This window comes from Notechis scutatus, chromosome 1 (genome assembly GCF_049901735.1).
Source record: "Notechis scutatus isolate UNSWTSFEM ecotype Mainland chromosome 1, rNotScu1.2, whole genome shotgun sequence".
Taxonomy (NCBI): domain Eukaryota; kingdom Metazoa; phylum Chordata; class Lepidosauria; order Squamata; family Elapidae; genus Notechis; species Notechis scutatus.
The window spans coordinates 277282322-277303570 of NC_142009.1; the positions used below are offsets into that span (position 1 = coordinate 277282322).

At 36.5% G+C, this 21249-nt stretch overlaps 1 protein-coding gene across 2 annotated transcripts in view; it reads left to right on the forward strand.

The window, feature by feature from the left end:
- The window catches only part of INO80 (INO80 complex ATPase subunit), a 55560-nt gene that overhangs the window by 21484 nt on the left and 12827 nt on the right, over window positions 1-21249 (forward strand). For both annotated transcript variants that reach the window (XR_015746737.1, XM_026664589.2), the window contains exons 13-27: window positions 38-118; window positions 717-812; window positions 1046-1105; window positions 1766-1908; window positions 2925-3009; window positions 3353-3470; window positions 4659-4744; window positions 6261-6428; window positions 7725-7858; window positions 8175-8242; window positions 8789-8882; window positions 9985-10162; window positions 10793-10930; window positions 16890-17115; window positions 19136-19263. Coding sequence is in view for 1 of the 2 variants with exons in the window: in XM_026664589.2 (XP_026520374.1) it covers window positions 38-118; window positions 717-812; window positions 1046-1105; window positions 1766-1908; window positions 2925-3009; window positions 3353-3470; window positions 4659-4744; window positions 6261-6428; window positions 7725-7858; window positions 8175-8242; window positions 8789-8882; window positions 9985-10162; window positions 10793-10930; window positions 16890-17115; window positions 19136-19263 (1803 nt within the window). In the remaining variant the exon portion in view is untranslated. The remainder of the gene's footprint in view (window positions 1-37; window positions 119-716; window positions 813-1045; window positions 1106-1765; window positions 1909-2924; window positions 3010-3352; window positions 3471-4658; window positions 4745-6260; window positions 6429-7724; window positions 7859-8174; window positions 8243-8788; window positions 8883-9984; window positions 10163-10792; window positions 10931-16889; window positions 17116-19135; window positions 19264-21249) is intronic.

A 21249-nucleotide genomic window follows, 5' to 3' on the forward strand; every position in this document is an offset into this window, starting at 1 on the left:
CTTACTCAGATTGAAGTTTTCAATTTCATTCCTTCAGGGCATCAATGGTATCCTAGCAGATGAAATGGGGCTGGGTAAAACTGTGCAGAGTATTGCCTTATTAGCTCATCTGGCTGAGGTAAGTAGATTCTTTGTGCTTTAAACCTCTGGCTCCAAGCAAGCATCTACATTATATGCTTGAAATGAGGCCCATGTCTATGCAATGTGACTGTGTAGTAACATTTCCTTTCTGTGTGCATTATTGAATTGAGGCATTCATTTCTTTCATTTCAAAGTCCTTTCTGGTACTCAACATCTCTTATGCTTCCTGAGGCTAATTGATCCTCCCCAGACTTTTGTCTCTACTACAGCCTTACTCAAAGTATTCTTCTTTTGCCTTTCTTTTTTCTGTTTTGAACTGCAAGCCCAGGTTGCCCATGAAGAGATTTGTGCCACACTTATACCACATTAGATATCCTGAGTTACACAAATATAAGTTTGCACTGGAAAAAAAAGCAAAGGTTGCTAGGTATGCATATTACTGCCATACCTCAAAGTAATTATTGCGTTAAAAGAATTATTTAGGGTTTTTCCCCCTTCTTTTTTATCTTATTTTATGAATAAAGAAATCAATATAAATTGCATGCATTGCTTTGCTTACTCATCATATTTGATATTTATTTAAAGATTGTGTTAAACATTCTTTAATTAAAGTTTTTTTTTTTTTTTGCTTCCAGAGAGAGAACATCTGGGGCCCCTTTTTAATTATTTCACCAGCTTCCACATTAAACAACTGGCATCAGGAGTTCGCCAGATTTGTTCCAAGATTTAAGGTGACTGCAGACATGATCATTCCATAAATTCGATTTTCCTAAGTTCTTAAAAGAAATTGTAGATTTATATTACTTCCTATTCTCCTAACTCTGTTTCTGCCCTGTTCAGAAGCCTGATGTAAAAGAGCAGAAATCTGAATCTGATTAACAAGGAGTGACAAAAGTCTGAAAGAACTAAAGGACTCCTGTATAAATAATAAGTACTTATATGGGCTGTTTTTTATATATTGTAGGTGCTACCATATTGGGGAAATCCCAATGACCGAAAAGTGATCAGGAAATTCTGGAGTCAGGTATTATTCCTCTCAATTAACTAAAAAATAAATGTATTTTTGTCTTTCTGTAATAGATTTGGGAATATTTTTAATAATCAGCTTTCTTAATGTTTGTCTTCCCTTCAGTATTTGCCCTACATCTTTTTCTTATAATATTTATATTTAAGGTCCTAAAACCCCAACTCTTAACTGTCCCTATCAACTCTTATTTTCATGTACACATAAAGTCTTCCCTTCACATGTGAGAATTTCGTTCTCTCTGGCTAATGATTAGAATTAGAATTTGCAAAATGTTTGGCTTTTACTATTTAAATATATCTGAGGACTAATTGAGTGATTATCTGAATGCATATAGATTTTTTTCCTTAGTGATTTAACCTCATCTTGTGGTGTAATAAGAATAATACAGAGCTCCAGTCAAGAGAAATCCATGTTTGAAGGAAGTATCTGCTGCTGGAATGCTTGTAAATTGAACTGCCATGAAGATTGTAACCTTCTACTTCAATCATATGCATATAAATCTGCCTAATCATATGTCAGAATTTTAAATAGATAACATAAATGTCGAGATAGAAACAAGCTGCTCATTCAGCTTGGAAACTGATTTTAAAATTATTGTATATATTCGATCAATTTTATTCTTTATTTTTATACTTTATTTTTTTCCTCTGATTGCAGAAGACTTTGTATACTCAGGATGCTTCTTTCCACGTGGTTATCACCAGTTACCAACTTGTAGTTCAAGATGTGAAGTATTTTCAGCGGGTGAAATGGCAATATATGGTGCTGGATGAAGCACAGGCACTCAAGAGTAGCTCCAGGTATCTTATGTTTAATGATTTTACCAGTGAAGAAAGGAAGTTTAGATGCAGTAATTAATTGTGGTGTTAAAATGTTGTCACTTTTTTAAATGTATTTTAGTTTTATTCACAGCTAGAAAGATTCCATGATTTATTATTATTTTTTGTAAGTAGTTAGGTTGTAAGTCAGTAGAAGCACCGACTATGTTAGGTTCCATGGGCCCCGCCAGGACTATTTCCAGTAACAAAGAAGTTACAACAACCAGGTTTCTCCTTATTTCCCATTGTTTGGGTAGTGGCTTTGAAAAGCTATCAGATGCTCTTCTCTGGGCAAGCAAAGGTGGCCAAGGAAGTAGCACGTGCAGGAGAGAGTCAAGAGAGAAGAAGGAGTGCCATCAGCTGTGCTGCTTAAGACCCAACTTGACTGAACAAATTGTACTTTTATAGTTATATTTGAGCTGCTTACCATATTTTTTGGAGTATAAGATGCACTTTCCTCCCCCCAAAAAGTTAGTGGAAATGTCTGTGCGTCTTATACAGTGAATATGGGCCCATTTTTGGCCTCCCAAAGCCTCTGCACATTATGTTTTTGCCCTCCCCGGCATCCAGAAGCACTCTGCAGGCCAAAAACTTGCCCGTTTTTGGTGTCTGGAAGCTTCTGCAGGTCCTGTTTTTGCCCTCCCCAGCATTGGAGGCCAAAAACAGATGCATTTTTGGCCTGAAGAGGGCTTCTGGACACTGGAGAGGGCAAAAATGGGACACGTGGGGGCCAAAAACTATTTTTTTCTTGTTATCTTCCTCTAAACCAAGGTGCGTCTTATAGTCTGGTATGTCTAATAGTCGGAAAAATACAGTATAAATTGTTCATATCACATTGTAGAAGCGCTTTTAGAGACAGATTAAATGGAAGTAAAATCCGTATAATATTTTATTTTTCATAGAGGTCTTATGAATTAACATTATAAACACAAAAGTAGCAATGTGTTCCTTTATTGCCACTTGCTAAAACAGTTTCTTCAAAATCTCTTGGTATTTAGCGTCCGCTGGAAAATTTTACTTCAGTTCCAATGTCGAAACCGACTATTGCTGACTGGAACACCCATCCAAAACACTATGGCTGAGGTATGCATGTTTTTTTCTCATTGGTTTCTATAAATAGTAGAAATCTAATGTTTTCACACATATGACTGAGGTATAATGTGAATTCTTATAGTCTTGCCTGCCTCTTTCTGTTTACTTTGTGTCCAAAGATGCTCAGAAAACGGCATTCCTCAATCTATTATTAGGTTTTGATGTAGTGCTTACTGTCATCGTTACTGAAAGGTTTTCTGAATTATCAGTCCAATTGACTCAATGTTGACATTTTTGGAAAGAAATTTCCTTGAACCTGTTCAATATATGTAGGAAATGAGTTTTAAGATGTATTAGTTAGTGAGTTATTTATCACACTTCTTTGCTTTTGCAGCTCTGGGCTTTGCTTCATTTCATTATGCCAACATTGTTTGACTCCCATGAAGAGTTCAATGAATGGTTTTCTAAAGATATTGAAAGCCATGCGGAAAATAAATCTGCCATTGATGAGAGTGAGTATGCATGATTCAATATACTTTGCATTCAAATTCTACAACTTGAGCAGAATTGCCCACATGTCTTAACCAGTTGTTACAGGTTGTTTAGAACATTAGAAGAACTCCACTGAATCAAAGTTAAAGGCTCAGATAGCTTATTGTTCTGATCTCTCAATAGCAAACCAGATGCCCATGGAAAGTTTATAACCATGTCATTCATATAATAGTGCTGTTCCATTCACCTTCTGCAGCAATTAGTATTGCAAATATACTGCTGCCAATATTTAAAGTAATATTTAATAATTATGACTCATCGCTCTGTTGTAAGTTGTTGATGGTTTTTCAGTCACTTCTGACCCCTCATTACCCAATGGACATTAATTCTCTTCCAACTGTTTTTGATTTTTTTCAAGCATATAATCTTCTCCAATGTCTCTTTCCTTTCTTTTGCTTTGTGTGTCCAAAATAAGCTTTACCTTCACTGTTAGTGCTTTCTGTGAGCAGTTTTACTTGAGCTACTATTTTGAATGATTTGCTTCTTGCTGTGTACGATATTGTCAACCATTTTCTCTAATATCACAATTCAGAGACATTTGTTTTTCTTTGTTCAGCTGTTTTGATTATTCACCTTTCACAACCACGTTACTGTTGGGAAAACCATGGTCTTGATAATATATACCTTTATTGTCAGTGTGACATATTAATATTTTGACTATATATTATGTTTAGACAAGATCTTCCCATTTTCAGCCCTAGTTGTGACTGTTTCTTTTTTCATGGCTATAATCATTATGAACACTTGATCCTAGGAAGATAAAATTGTTCAGTGTCTTCCCTGCAAACATGCATTGTGTTGGCATAACCTGTCAACATAATCTTGGGACTTTTTAAAAAAATGCTGACCAATAGACAAGCTTTTGTGCACCCCTTTTCACCTTCAACATAAGATTCCTTAAGATTTTTTAAGTCTTCTTCACTTCCAGATATCAAAGTAGAATGCTCAATATGGCTGATATTATTGATGTTTCTTCCATCAATTTCAATTCCAGTTGCTCTAATTCTAGTTACTATTGTTCTGTTCATAGGGTAAATAAAATGCCAGTATATAACTATGGCAGATTCTTTTTCCAGTTTTGAGCCAATCACTTAGAACATTTTTAACATTAGGTAAATGATTATGGATTGTTTTTCTCTCAATTTCAGATCAACTGTCACGTTTGCACATGATCCTGAAACCTTTTATGTTGAGAAGAATTAAGAAAGATGTGGAAAATGAATTGTCAGACAAGGTGCTAATCAAAATAATAAACTTTTTTGTCTTCTTGGGGTTTTTTCCCCCATTATACATCATTGTGCGATTTTTCTAATTGATGTGAAATGAGCATTCTTAAAAATGCTTATTCAATATCTATTAGATTTGAGCTAGATATCCCTTCAGCTAAATAATCTGCTTCAGCTAAAGATATCCCTTTAGCTAAATAATCTGCTTTCTTAAAAGAAGAAGGGAAAGCTATTTTCATTTATTTTATATTTCCCCTATAGTTCCCCCAAAAACTGTTTCCAGGGAACTCTGGGAATTGCAATAGGGAAAAATTGGCAAAAAGTACATCATTTGACCAAAGTGCATCTTGGGATCCATCTTTTTTAGAGAAATGATAATATTTCTCTACTTTCAGACCTTGTGTATCTGCATATATAAATGTATTTGACCATAAAATTAATAAATCGGAATAGTAAACACTTAAAATCAAAGACAGGGTTGTCACCAGCTAATCCTTTCAACCCAGAAGCATTCAATGCTCTGGACAGGACTGTAGTACGACTTCTGAGTGTTTGTTAGGTACTTGATTTTTCTTTGCAGTGATTATCATTGCAGTGCAATGGTAATATTTTACATAATTAAGTTTTTAAATAACTTTTAACTTATCCAATATATGCACAGTTTTGATCTTTTAATGTCATACATGATAATTATTACATAAATGATACCCTTAGGGAATTCTTGATCCATGAACTGAATGCATTTTGATATATGATATTTTGCACTTGTTCTACTGAAGTGGGGAGAAAAGTGGGGCAAGGTCGACAGAATTGACACTAGTTGACCACCTCCCAAGTTGGACATAAACCTCGTACAAAATCCTCAGGATGTCCCAATGCTTTGTTATTCTTTGAAAAGGATTCACAATTGTAAAGTTTGTAATGAGAATAATAGCAAGCCAATTCTGCAAATTAAGAAGCAAGAAAAATCATAAGAGTAATAAAAGAATTGTGAAAAGAGAAGAGGGAGCAAAAATCAGTCAAATGAACAAAATCTCCATCCAGTTCCATGGATCAGTAGCTGAGAATAATCCTTGACTTTATACCTGTATCCTGTTCTGAATAGTACAAATAACGTTTGTATTTTTCTGAGTCAATTTATTTTGTAATCTTCAGAAAATTTATCATTTATGAACATAAAGTATGATACACAAATCCATAACAAAAACGTGTCACTTGTAGACTAGGCTAAATCATACAAAGCTGTGAAGAAGTAACTTTGAAAGTATCATTCCAGTTTTTCCTTAAAGAGAACTCTTATATTTCATTACTGTATGTTATATAGTAATATTCTATAGATTTTTGACAGGGTTCTTCCTATCTGTATATTTGTAGCTAGGAATATTAATTCTGCATTCGTGACATTACAATGAAGATTTCTGGGAAAAACTTATTCCCCAAGATTACTTATGGATTGTGTTTATGAACTGGGATTTAATATGATGTTCTATTGCCAATAGCTTACTCTATTTTCCTCTCTCTTAGATCGAGATTCTTATGTATTGCCAGCAGACCAGTCGACAGAAATTATTATATCAAGCTCTGAAGAATAAGATTTCAATTGATGACCTTTTACAATCCTCCATGGGCACAACTCAGCAAGCCCAGAACACTACTAGTAGCCTCATGAACCTTGTCATGCAGTTCAGGAAGGTGAGTTTAGGAAAGCCTATCATTCTGAAACACTTGTCTCAAGAAAACATTTGTAGCTTTTACCCACATTCTGTAATGAATGATTAACAGGTTGCATTTGGTTAACTTACTTAAGCCCTTCCTCCTTTGTTTTATAATTTGCAATGATAAAATTGCTACTTTGTGTAATACAATTTATAGTCTGTTGGAAAATTGAGTATTTTGGCAAGATAATATACTGTATAAGAATGGGGAAGGCCTGTACTAAAAGAATGTATGTTGCAAATTATAGTTTACAAATTGTTTACAACAATTAGTGGTTAAATGTTCAACTATGACTGGAAAGACTCACATTTAGATTTCAGTTTGGTTGTGAAGTTCTCTGAGTGACTGTGGCCCAATATCTGGACAGATTGCACAGCCTTGTTCAGAATTGATTCGTAATTGGGAATCTCATGGATTGATAGCTCCTTTTGTAATCCAACCTCTCAATTGTGGATTACTGTAGTTTGCTGTATGTGAGGCTGCCCCTGAAAATCATCCGGTAGCTACAGTCTCCACAAGGCAGAGAATCAAGAATTTGCAGCCACTTCTTGCTTCAATGGCTTAATACTTTTACTCTATGAGTTGTGCAGGTTGACAGTTGGCTTTGAGGTTCAATTTAAAGCATTGGTTGTCACCTCCAAAACCTAGATATCTTACTGTTCTCAGCATTATTGGCCCTTTCAGAAAGATCCAGATAGAGAGGGCTCTCTTTGGGATCTTACTTTGAGAGATGCTGTCTTCAGGAACACAAAAGTGAACCTTCTCTTTTACTGTCCCCTTCTCTGAACAACATTCCCCCCGGAATTAAAGAATTCCCAAATTTATCAGGATTTTGTAGGTTTTTCTATGAAGCCTCTCATACTGGACATAAATATGGATTCCTGTACAATAAGTGGTTATATATATTATTGTTTTATGAAGTGAGAATATATCATGTTGTTAGATATGTTATTGTTGTTTTGCATTATTTTATTCCTTTTTACTGATAAGGTATATTTTATTTGTGACTGAAGTGGCATTGACTGATGAAAAAATAGCTATCTCTTATCCTGTTCTGCTTTACAGAGTAACTATGAGGATAGATAGAGAAATAATCATGTGCTAATGTGTCTGTTTTGAGGAAAAGCAGAGCAAAAGAATAAACCCTGAGAATTGTTCCTGTATTTTTCTAAACAAATAAATGTCGAATAATTATTTTTGTAATTTTATCACAAAATATTACATTATTATTATTATTGTTGTTGTTGTAATAACTGTTACATTTCCATACAGGTCTGCAATCATCCAGAGCTCTTTGAGCGACAAGAAACATGGTCTCCATTTCACATTTCATTAAAGCCATATCAGATTTCAAAGTTTCTCTATCGCCACGGGCAGATAAGGGTGTTTAACCATTCACGGGACAGGTAAGCCATATTATATTCTGTTCATTTTTTTCCAATGCAACCTATCGAGTTAGGGGAACCTCTTCAATTATTGCTCTTAACAAGAGATCTGTAGCTCCTTCAGCCCCTTCTAATGTTATGCTAAAGTGGGCTCATAGCTTAGCTGAATAGGAGCACAGTATATACTTCCAGGCATCTCAAGAGAACGATTCTGGCTAATAACCTAAAGACAACAATATCCCACAATTCTTAGAGCAAGAATAGGTGACAAAGCAAGTTTGAACTCAATTTAATTAATATTTACATCCTAAGATTTTAAATCTTAATTAATTTCCAGGTGGTTGCAATTTTTACTTTCTCCTTTTGCACCAGACTACATTCAACAGTCTCTGTTCCATAGAAGAGGTAAGTTAATGGACTGGGAGAACATTAGGATTAAATTAATTCATATCACTTTACCTAAAATGACAAGAATACATTAATTTTCAGAAAGCCTTAATTTTCATAATAATCTCAGGCTCATGTGATCTTCTGCTCTAGAGAGAAGGTACAATACAGATATTCTTTAACTACCATAATTGGGGCCAGGAACTTGTTGAGTGAAGCAGTCACTAAGTGAAGCCACAGTTGGGCTTGTGGTTTTCCTTCATCATTCTTTTGCTTTAAAGACCTGAGAATGTCCTAAACGCAAGGATTGATTGCAAAATTACTTTTTCATCACTGTCCTAACTGCGAATGGTCCACTAAATGAGGACTACCTGTAATTGACTGGGACAAAGTTGTAATTAATATTCCCTCTTACATCTTTTTTGTCTTTTAAGCAATAGATTGTTTTAATGATGAAAGATAAAAAATGTGAGACAAGGGAGAGATGCAGGTATTCATATACAAGACAGTTTTAATAAAGTCAATGTGTCAGGAGCCCATTTTAATCGTTATTATATGTTACAGGTGCTGAGAAAGGGAGTTGTTTCTCTTTCCTACGGTTTATTGATGTTTCTCCAGCAGAATTGGCAAACCTCATGCATAAAGGACACCTAGCCAGGTGAGAAATCTTGAACTATTGGCACATTTGGTTTAAGTAATTGTAAGAATAAATTTTTTAAAAAAATATGAATACAGTCTATTGCCATTTGGGTGGGGGGGAAAATATCCATTGCATGAACAATATTTATTACCAATATCTGGATAGCATTTATACTCTCATTTCCTATACTTTAAAATGTTGTATTTGAATGATCAATTCTTGAAATTGAACAAATATGTGTATAGCATGAATGTAGGCCAATTATACCAGTTGTGCACTAATGTCCCTGTAGATCTTAGCAAAAAAGGAATAATTTACACTTACAAGAAACTATCCTGCATAATTTCTTTTTAAATAATTAAGCTTCCAGGCTTTTGCTTGGGTCAGGCTAAACCATTCTGTGTCTATTTGTTATCAAATATGTACTGTTGTTCTCTATAGAACTATATGTTAGCTTAACAATATTAATCATTCACTATTTGCTAGTTTTAAAATCACCTTTCTGCTTATAACACATGCATATAACTTTTGGTTGGACTTTAGAATTAAAGGGCAGATTGAATGGCTAAACGTTATGCCAAAATAGCTGTTCTCTTATATTCATGTTTTAAAAATAATGATTCATTAAGTAATTCCCCCCCTTTTGCATATATTCAATACTTGACTTAACAACGACAATAACTACTGCAAACTGTGTAGCTCAAGTCCCAAATATCTGCTGGAAGACAAGGCAGTTGTTAAGTGAGTTTTGCCCCATTTTATTGCCTTTCTTGCCACGGTTGTTAAGCAAATCACTGTAGTTTTTAAGTGAATCATGTAGTCGTTAACTGAATCTGGCTTCCCCATTGATTTTGTGTGTTGGAAACCAGTTGAGAAGGTTACAAATGGTGATTACATGATCATAGGAGACAGTGTAACTGTCATAAATACATGCCATTTGCCAAGCTTCCAACTTTCAATCACTTGATCATGGGGATTCTCCAATGGTTGTAAGTGTGAAAACCGGTCAAAAATATTTTTTTTCAGCGTTGTTTTAATTTCTAACCAACTATACAAATGATTGTAAATTGACTATTACATTTCTGTTCAAAAGGTGTGAATGTATACTTCTTTCCCCCAGATGGTTAGCTCTTTTCCTGTCTCTGAAAGCCGCCTACAGGCTCCACCACTTTCGATTCTGGAAAGAGCCAGAAAAAGAAGACCAGCATCAGTCTCAATATCTGAAGAATCAAGATTTTGTGCTGGATGTCAGCTTCCCACTCTCCCCACCCAACTTGCACAGCTGCACTTTGCTGCAGGTGTGTAACATCTTCATTTCTGTGCAAGGGAAAATACTTTTAATTCAACTAACCTTCAGGAATTCCTGCTAAAGTGAATATCCTCTAACAATCTTAAATTTTTTCCTGCTCATCGATTTAAGGCATTCCAGAAATCTCAGAATTAAATAATCTGATCTACAACTCTTGTTTCAATATTCAGTATTCATCCTTTAGGTGTCATGCTCCCTTGCAGCATGGAGCATGGGAGCCAAGGCACATGGAATGACATTAAGAATCACAACTCCCTACTATCTATTTTAATGCATATGTACTAAAAATATGTCTCTTAAAATTGTATTTAATTTCTGTGCAACAATCAGAACTGCATGTTGTATCAAAGAATCCTAATACCTTTCCTATCAGGCTTTTTTTTTTTTTTTTTAGGAATGTTGTATTATAATGTTCCATTTTTTGGAGCTCTTCATCTCCTATAAAAAAAGAAATATAAACAGAGACCAGTGGCCTTAGAATGTCAGAGCAAGATAAAAGTTTCATACTTCAAATGAACACATTTGGTCATTACTCATTTTTGGCATTTCTTAGAATAGAATTGCTGTAGTAAAACATTGTCCAAATTTTGGAAACCTTTTTGAATTTTATCATTTTTAGGGCCTTGTATTCGCAAGCCACTGTAAAGCAGTAATTGGCCACTCAGATTACATCGTTCATCAACAGCCAGCTACCTCATGGAAACAGTATTGTCAAGTCACAGAGCCGCCGTCCTTTCTGTCCATTGTGAGCCCACGGGTAAGTCTTTGTTAACCCTTTCTGAACCCATTTTGAAATATTTCTATGTGATGAATTGTCTACGTTCAGCGCTTTTAATCTCAGAATATAAACTTATAAATGTTCTTCAAAAGGCAGCTGCCTCATTCTTTTGATCATTTTGTGTTCCTCTTCCTGCTCTGAATATCCATTCAGACAGGCCATATAGAGGTCACTATGTGATTTTTTTTAAGGGTACTGCAGTCATTCTGATACTGACATTCTTTTGTTTTTTTTAAGGCATTCTGTAATAGGCTGACCTTTTTCATAACAATCTCACAGACCCTTGATACTTTTGTTGGGATACTCAGCTAAGTTATAATTTGCTCATTTTTCAGCAGCAAACTGTAAAGTTAGCATGTGTAAAGACTATGGCTAAAGTCATGTTTTAATGCACAGCTGCAAATATAGAAGTTTATATTAAGTATCTTAAGTTTTTAACTTCTGCAAGGTAGGAAAATAGTGCACACAAATTTCTATAAGATTCAGGATCCTTTTTAAGGCTTGTGTCTGTGTCTTAATTATTATCAATCATCATTGAAGTTGTTAATAATTATTAAAATCTGAAAAGTACCGTATATACTCGAGTATAAACCGAGTTTTTCAGCCCATTTTTTGTGCTGAAAAAATCCCCCTCGGCTTATACTCGAGTCGGATTCCCCTCTGAAAAAAAAATGGTGTTGAGCTCCGGAGCTGGGCAGGCGCTTCCCTGCTTCCGTGTTTCCTTTTGCAACTTTTAAGCATGGGGGGTAATCGGAAGCAGAAAAGTTCTTGCATGAGGATATATTTTTTCTTTTTTTAACTGTTTTTAGGGGGGGGGAAAGACCCACCGTCATGTGAGAATGCTCAGACACGAAATCTATCTGCCCGAAAATAAGTGTGTGTGTGTGGGGGGGATTTTAACAGAGGGAAGATGTAGGGAGAAGGCAAAAGCGACGGAAGATCCTTCAGGGGAAACTGAGGGGGAGACTCACCCTTGGTCCAGATGAGCCCCCTTCCCCGCCCCTAAGGAAGCAGAGGCAGCCAGCAAGGGCAGGCAAGCCCCACTTCACAGACTCTGTCCGTCCTCGCTCCCACCCAAAGCCACGAAGTCCCCCAATCGCGCAGCCCAGAATCGCCCTCCCCTCAGGGGGCAGCAACGACGCCCGGTTTTTCCCGAGACAAGAAGCTCCGCCGTGCAATGAAAGCGCCCTGGCTCTAGGCTCGCGGGCTCAGAAAACAACGCGAGCCGAGGTGGCTTCGGCCCGCTCGGCTTCTCCAACATCTGGCACCGCCTTGTTCTATGTGCCGGGCCCGGCAAGTCCGAGCAGCCAGCAGCGTGGAGCAGGACGGCGCCGGACATCGTTGGCTGCCTCTTTCGCAGCACGAGGAGGCCTCCCGGCTGGCCAGCTGCTCTCCTCCTTCTCTGCCTGTTTGTTCTGTGTGGCCGAGGAGGAGGAGACCGGCTGGCTGGTTGGGGGAGGCTTTCTACCGAGGAGGCGGCTGCTGGTCTCCGGCTTTGCTCCGCTTCTCCGATGGTCCGGCGCCGCCATGTTCTTTACTTGGGCAGCCGGGCGCCGCAGCGGCGCCCACGGCGGCAACAGCAGTTCCCCGGGCTCCGCTCAGGTGTCCGGCTGGGGCTGTTGGGAGTTGCTGCCGCCGGTGCGGCCCCAGTCCCGCGTCGCCTCGGGAAGGGAAAGGCAAAAGGCGCTTTTGAAGCGGGGCAAAGGCGCTTTTGAAGCGGGGCAAAGTCTTTGAAGCGGGGCTTGCCTGCCCTTGCTGGCTGCCTCTGCTTCCTTAGGGGCGGGAAGGGGGCTCATCTGGACCAAGGGTGAGTCTCCCCTCAGTTTCCCCTGAAGGATCTTCCGTCGCTTTTGCCTTCTCCCTACATCTCCGCTCAGGTGTCCGGCTGGGGCTGTCGGGAGTTGCTGCCGCCAGTGCGGCTCCGGTCCCGCATTGCCTTGGGAAGGGTGGGGCAAAACCAGGAGCCGCTGAGCCTGAGCCTCCGGTGTCGCTGCTGCTGTTGCAAGCGCTGCCGCGGCTCTTCCTTTTTGCCTTTCCCTTCCCGAGGCGATGCGGGACTGGGGCCGCGCCGGCGGTAGTGACTCCTGACTCAGGGGGCCTCCGAGGGAGGGGAAGAGAGTGACTCCTGCCTCCCGCTGTCATCATCATCATCTTCTTTTGGGTTAGTGAATCAATTAAACCTTTCATGATAGTGATATCGTTTCCCAAATTAATTATTTTTATTTTTGAAATTTACCAGTAGCTGCTGCATTTCCCACCCTCGGCTTATACTCGAGTCAATAAGTTTTCCCAGGTTTTTTTTTTTTTTTTGTGTAAAATTAGGTGCCTCGGCTTATATTCGGGTCGACTTATACTCGAGTATATACGGTATCTACTTAATTCACATGTTATCTCAGTTTGTTTGCTACGACAGTTTTAAATCAATTCCTGAAATAATTTTTATGACTGAAGCATTTAACATTGTACCTAGTTAGCTCTTTATGTCAATACAATTGAAGTCCTTAATCTGCTCTGGAAGGATAGTTCCATTTAGAGGGGACACATGAATAGAATGGAATGGAGAAGGAAGGAGCTGGGTGCACAAGTGGCCCTCAATTATACCCAGGCTGGAGGTGGCTACTCCCAGGCAGGGGTGGGGGGTGCATAAATGCCCCTTGAGGTTGTGGCAGGGTTGGAGGTGGTTGCTGCCAGGTGGGTGAGGATTTGAGCAACTTGTGATCTTTCCTGCCAGTTTCCCCATTGACTTTGCTTGTGGGAAGCTGTCTGGGAAGGTTGAAATGCCTACCAGATGCCCATAAGATGTTGTAACCATCATAAGTGCAAGTGGGTTGCCAAACACCCAAATCATGAGTACCTGGGACAGCTGTAACTTTGAGGACTGGTCATAGGTATCATTCATTCATCACTGTTGTTATTTTGAATGGTCACTGGATGAGTGGTCATGTATTGTTCTTTATGTCCTGTCTTGAGCAAACATTTGAGCATTCCTGTTTCAGATGTAATCTCTGTTCATTCACATAGGTTGAAAAAACTGTGATGTTGAAAAGAATGATTCTTTTTTTCATAGTGAAAAATTGGGTAGCATTGTTCAGTTGGAAAATTGTGTTCTTAATGCAGTTTGTGAAAGTCGTTCTAATTTCTTAGCTATAGATGGCAGTATTGCATTGTATTGTCAGATGCTATACAGTTTTTTTTTTAGTCCTGGGTTTAGAGTCAGAAGTAATTTTTTTTTTCATTTGGAGCTTATATTCAATTTTAATGAAAATGTGTTTATATACTCTGCCTCATTGGTATTGTATTTTCTCAGCAAAATAAGGAGCATCAGTATTTCTTCTTGTACTATATTGTCCTGGCAGTGTAGTTAAACATATTGTGCCTAAGTAAAGATAGGGTAGGCATGCTCCAGATCCCTTCCCTGAAATTCTGCTAGTTAGTGGGACCTTGGAAGTATGCCTTTTCTCTGGTTGCCCCTAACCTATGCAACAGCCCCCCTCCACATCATTTGGCAGATCGCTACCCTTTTAGCCTTTCAGAAGACCTGGCTTTTTACCGAGACATTGGGATAGGACAGGAAAAAATGGAATAAGGATAATTGGATCTAGCTCCAGAGCATCCTAAGGGGATGATGAAGACACAGGTTTTTTGTTTTATCATTTTACCATTTTATTGCTTCATGCTTATGTTTTATATTTCCTGTTTTTATTGCTGTCATGAGCCATCCAGAGTTGCTTAAGAAAGGTAGCAATAGAAATCAAATAAATAAATCAAGCAAGCAAGCTCCGTTATTAGAATAAATTACAGTAATGATTGTGAGTAGTTTTTTTCTAATGTATTGATTTTGAAGAAGAGATTAGACAATTATTTGTCTGAAATATTATAGGTATAGAAGGTTGTACTGGAACACCTCCAAGGACTCTGTTATTCTGTTAATGGACAGAATCACTTTTTCAATTATTGATTTCACATGTGAGCCCCTCTTGCATTCTGTTTTGATTATCTCTGCCATACATTATTTGGAATAGGAGAAAAAAATTGCCCACCTAACTTTGGCTCTTTATTTTAATTTTCAATAAATGCTCACCTCTTCTACCTCCCTTCATAACATGTTTCTGTGAACTTAAGGTTCACAGGTATCAGAATTCTGCTTCTTATCCAAATAACTGAATGATATGTGATAAATTCTTTTAATTCTAGTCATTAGTGTCCTTTATTTTGTTGTATGTAAAATTGAATAATTTAAAGAACAGTATTCTCAAATAGAGTGTTTATGTCAGTGTTATGACATATAAACAAGGGACTCCTTTCTTGTTAGTAAACTTTTGATGAATAACAGAGTTTTATATGAGAAACATACTCTGCTTTTGCTTGGCTAATATATACATATAGATAGTCCTGATTGCAACTTCCACTGTTCTCTTTATCATGGTCATTGAATCTTATGTCCATCTTGTTGTTGTTTTGGCCTTCAGCTTTCAAAATATATGTGTTTGGGAACAATAACATGTTGTACAGGATGATATCACAGACTTGCTGTTTAGCCTGTTAAAGAGAGATAAGAGGTGTGTGTGTGTGTGTGTGTGTGTGTGTGTGTGTGTGTGTGTGTTTTCAATAAAAGCAATCTTGTCTGCTGGAACATATTCCTTATCTGGAAACTATTCAGCTTGGAGAGTTTGCTGTTTGCTGCTATCTGGATGAAGCAGAATGTTAGCCAAAGATTAAAATGATGGAGATGGTCCAAGATGGTTAGCTTGATATAAAGTTAGATTCCTGTGTTGGCAATATATTTACTTTAGCTAAATAATTTACACTGAAGTTGTCAGCGAAGAAAGTTGTAAGTACAGGAAGATAAACTTTTGTTCCAACTTATTTATTTATTACAGAGATTTAAAGAACGGCTGATTCTATATGATTTTGGGTGCTTTATATAATTACTCAGAACAGTAAAATAGAGAAACAGATGATTCCCTGTCCCCCAAATGAAATGGCATAAATTTGTTACCACCCTACCCTGGGACCTGGGCGAATAGCCAGGTTTTCGGTACCTTGGAAGATAAGGGTAAGAACCAAACAGGTCAATTAAAACAGTATTTGCAAAGTTATGGGAGATAGATCAGTACTTCCCAAAGATTGCATAATAGTGTATGATCACTTGGCAATAAATACATAATAATAAGAGCAGTGTTGCTGGTACTTTATTTACAAAAGTTTTGTATTCGTAAGATTGTTGCGTTTTAGAAAGTTCATTGCAGCCAAGACAAAGATTTCTTGCTGTTTATTGACTGTTTCATACTCAGCTCAAATCATAGTTATGTAACATGTTCTTTAAGTGGAATTAGTGTCGTATTAAAACTATGGCCCTACCCAGAACTGAGCAGAGCAATTCAGGATCCTAAATCACTGGAGTATTCTTAGTTGAATAACAAGATATTCCTCAGGAAACAATGTGTTGACATATGTCATTCCTGAAACCTTTCTTCCTCTTAGGCCTCATGCAATTTTACTCAGTATTCCCATCACTATCATCTTTTATGTTCAAAATAATTGTCTTCTCTTTTTATTAGATCTCACTTTATGCTATTATCTTGCTGTTTAACATGTTGCTCATCAAACTCTTTTCTTTGTTCTGTAGTTTTTAGTATATTATAAGATCTATAAGCAAGAGATATATATATTCTTGGATTCTGTTCGCTTATTAGATGCTGAAATCTCATAAGCATCAAATAAAAAATCAAATAAAAAATTCCATAAAAAAAGAAAATACCTTTATTAAGCCTTAATCTAGTTAATTTTGTCATATCTCTTGCTTGAGCTCTCACTTGAAAGATCTAGAGGGCATTCAATTATCTCATAATTACTTTGCTTCTGCATTCTGTTTCTAAGGACCAGTCAGATTTTTTTTTCATAAAATCTAGAATAACTTTAGCCTTTTGATTCACAGGTAACAGCTGTTCCTTTGGATTTCTATTGCAATGATGGCAGTGCAGAGTATGAGCGTAAAGCACTTAAAGAAGGAGGAACTCTTGATGCAAAGCAATGTGTGTTTTATGGAGCGCCTGAATTAGCAACTAGCTGGCTAAAACGATGCTCTCGGTTGTTTCCTGAAGCCCCAGGAGGACTATTGGGGCTCAAACCTCCAAACGGCTGGTCTTTCATCAGGATACCAGGTGGTTTTCAGTTTTTGTAATTCAGCATATACTATTATCGCTAAGAAAAGAAACTATTGCTTATACCATAACAATAACTGAGTTAGGAAATGATTTTTTTTTTAAGGGAGAGGCTTCTTATAAGGATAGGAAAAATATGAAAATAACTTCATAGGTTATTCTCTTCTGACACTACCATTATGAAACTATAATTCTTTTGTCACTCTTCTGTGCTCCAGTTTATCCCGTTTTCTGGTTTTGCTCTTGATGAATTGCACCTGCCATTTTACTTTTATTTTAAATTGTGGTCAGTAAGGATTTTGATATAGAGTATTTTCTTCATCTTTGGCAGATAAATCTGTAGAACAAATAAAGGTGTATTTTGTTTCTAACATGCACATGTATCAGTATGTGCAGATGAATTGTAAAACAGCATGCAGTTCATTCTATTCCATTTTATTTATTTTGCCATTTGTACTCTGTCCTTCCATGCCAAAGTCTACTCAAAGCTTTATATAGAATAAACATTGTCTTGGGCAAGTATACAATGAATTTGAAAAGAGATATTTCTTGATGCACATTCACATACATACCAATGTTAGTAGATCAAAGGTTGATATGTTAATAAATTTGTTATGTTTTTTGTATTGTCAAATTACTCCTGCAGCTTTTTAATCAGTGCAGACCAATGAATATATAATAGCTGATTAAGGTGAATTGGGAATAAGTGGGTTTGAATAATGATCATAAATGTAAAAACAAGAATGGAATAAATGTATCTTAAAAGAAAAAAAGAAAAATTTAAAAATGGTGCACAATATTAGTTCTAATTCATTGCTGGCACATTTTGGATGGTATTTTTTTTAACTGAGACAAAATATCAGGCGTCAGGTTAGTAGCACCTTTTCCATCTCTACAAATTCTGTTAAAAGACATTAGTACATTACAATAAATAGTGTACATTGGGAGGTCTTATTTCTGTTTCATTGAGTAAAATACAAACTTTATACAAATTCTCCAGCCATATTTTCTCGTGATATTTCAAAACATAGTTGTAGTACAAAACTAAAATAAGTAAAACTGCAAAGAAAATAAAATAAACAGCAAGAATACTATAAGCTAGAACAAATTGATATTAAGGTAATTTATGGGTGTTTATTGAGAATTGTAAAGAACTATTAAGAAAGAAGAAGTATTGAATTAAATTCAGGTATCAGTGGGATTATGCTTGGTGTTGAAATTGAATCAAAGAACAATTCTGTATACTGTAGATTTTTAACTCAAGCTGCAAAGTTGCAGTGATTATCCAGGGGAGCAGCAAAACAGCTGCTGTTGCAGTTAACTCTGCCCTTCTCTCTCAATCACTGTTCCCTGTTACGATCACTGTGGGAATCTCTTAAAGCCTTTCCTGTTCTTTGAAAGAAAAATGGTCTTAGATTAAATGGCAGGAAGTGTCTGAGTCCTTTTTGCATCGATAAAAAGCACCAACTTCACTGGCTGTTTACTATGAGAGCTAGCTAGCTCCTCACTGACCCCATTGTGCCCTGCGGACCACTATGAAAGGAAGGCAACTGCTGGAAGCCAAATTTTAGCATTTTTGACTATCTATTTTTACATTATTCTTAATGGTGTTTTTTTGCACAAAGAAAGCCTAATTTCTCCCTGATTTGACAATCAAGTTTGATTTAACCCAGCTAAAATTCTTCCTTTGAATGAACTGAAGACAGACTGAGTCATTACTTAATAATACAAATTTGTGTCATAAGGCAGATAGATTATCTTTGTTAACTATTACAAGTATTGTACAGAAAACAAAAGGTCTTTGATTTATAATGTATATTTTTACACTGAAAAATTACACACAGAAGTCATTTTTACTGGAAGCAGATAAAATAGGGTCAAAAGGATAAAACCTTCCCCAGATAGAAGGTTTTTCACTCATTGAAGGCTAACTCCAGATTTAAGGCGTGATTTTAGTAAACCAAATTGAATTATATGTAACAGGACAAAAATCATGTTATATTTTCCTTTCTTCCTTTAGACAAAGAGAGCTTGATCACAGACAGTGGAAAGCTTTATGCCCTTGATGTTCTATTGACAAGGCTAAAATCTCAAGGACACAGAGTCCTTATCTACTCTCAGATGACACGGATGATTGACTTATTGGAGGTAGGATTATCATCTCTTCAGTGGGAATGTTAGACTTCATGGCTCAGGAAAAGAATAGTGATTTATGAGCAGAATTATCTTATTTCTAGGACAGAATTAGTACCGGTAGCTATTACAGTGGGATTAATAGTGTAGGTAGGTAGTCTTCAAGTTACAGCCATTCATTTAGTGACTGTTCAAAGTTACAACTGTAAAAAGAGGCTTATCACCATTTTTCACACTTATAACCATTGCAGCATTCCTGTGGGCATGTGATCAAAATTTGACATTTGGCAACTGACTCATATTTATGACGGTTGCAATGTCCCATAGTCATGTGATCACCCTTTGCGATCTTCTGACAAGAAAAGTCAATGGGGAAGCCAGCTTCACTTAACAACTATGTTATTAACTTCACTCCTGCAGTGATTCACTTAACAATTGTATCAGGAAAGGTCGCAAATTGGGGCAAAATTCATTTAACAACTGCCTCACTTAGCAACAGAAATTTTGTGCTCAATTATAGTTGTAAATTGACCTGTAACCATAACTATGTTTCATATGTTCAATCCTGGCTGTTTTCTTTTTATTAAAGAGCCAATGGATTATGTTCTAAATGAATTGCTTTGATGAACATTCAGGTATTTATCTTTGAGTTGAATATTTGGGTAGTGTACAGATTTTATTGCCTTTGTCATTCCCAGTGGATCAGAGGATGACTCAGTGTTTTAGTTGCCTCAGTAAACAATTTTTTTCCACTTAAGATGGATTTTACTATTTTACAAAATTAGTGTTTCTGATGTCACAGTGACCGCTTCTGCTCCACAGGCTTAGTGAAAAGATGTTCAAGTGATTTGAATAGAAACATTCTATTAATATTTTATTGGTATCTCTTTTTTCTATTATTTTGGCAAAAGTTCTTAAAGCAGCATAATTACTGTTTTGTTGTTAAGATCCTGAATAATTAAATGTGTGTGTGTTTTTTTTTTAAAAAAAGTTCAATAGCCTAAGCATTTATTGGTCCAGATATTGCAGAAGAGCTAAGATACTACATTAAGTCTTGATTAGCCTCATCCCTTTTATTTACTCCATGCCCATATTCAGCTCATTTAAGATAAATTCCTCTTTCCTCAGAGAAAGCTTAACATATTTTCTGATAGGTGATAAAAACTTTTGGAATCTGTAAAACTAAACATTGACATGCAGTGCCTACCTTCTGGACACTATTCCCCTGGAGATCCATCTGACCTCTTCCCTGGTTCCGCTTAAAATTAAAATCTAGTTTTTCCATCAGATTGTGGTTTAGGGGATATAATGAACTATTTAACTGATTCTACATGTAAATTTGAATGTTTTTTTTCCCTGTTCTCTGGAGTCTCTTAATTCTTTAATTTGTTATATTGGTTCTTTCTGATTTTAATGTATGTTGTTCAGAGTTTTTATGTAATCAGACAACCTTATAAGTTTTATAAACTTATATTTGCTAGGTGATATGCAATAATTACTTAGCCAGTATCTCGGGTCCTCCAGGAACCAAATACTTACCTTCCCTTTACAAGAAAATGACTAGGTTTTATTTGAGTGTTAGGAAAAGAGCACACAAAGAGTACTTGTCGTGGTCCTTGGTAATGGTAGCACTAAAAAACAGCTTCAATTGGCAGAAATTTGATTAGCTGTGTCAGTGAAATCCTGTATATTATCCAGTATTTTGTTTTATTTATAGGCAAAGTTAATTATTAAAATGGATAATTTTAAAGCAAATCTACTTTTATAAGTAAAAAAAAAATTTCAGTCCAATCTTGTGGTTTTGATTTTAAATAAGAATTTGTTTTTATTTTGGGTTCTGGTTTTGGTTTAGGTAATTTAAAGTATGAGCATTTCATAAACTTGATCTTAAAAATGTTTTTAAATGTACCCTAAACACCATTAATACGAGTTTTTTCATTGAAGGATTTTTTCAAACAATAGAACATGTTCATCTTCTATGATCATTCATTTAAAGTACAT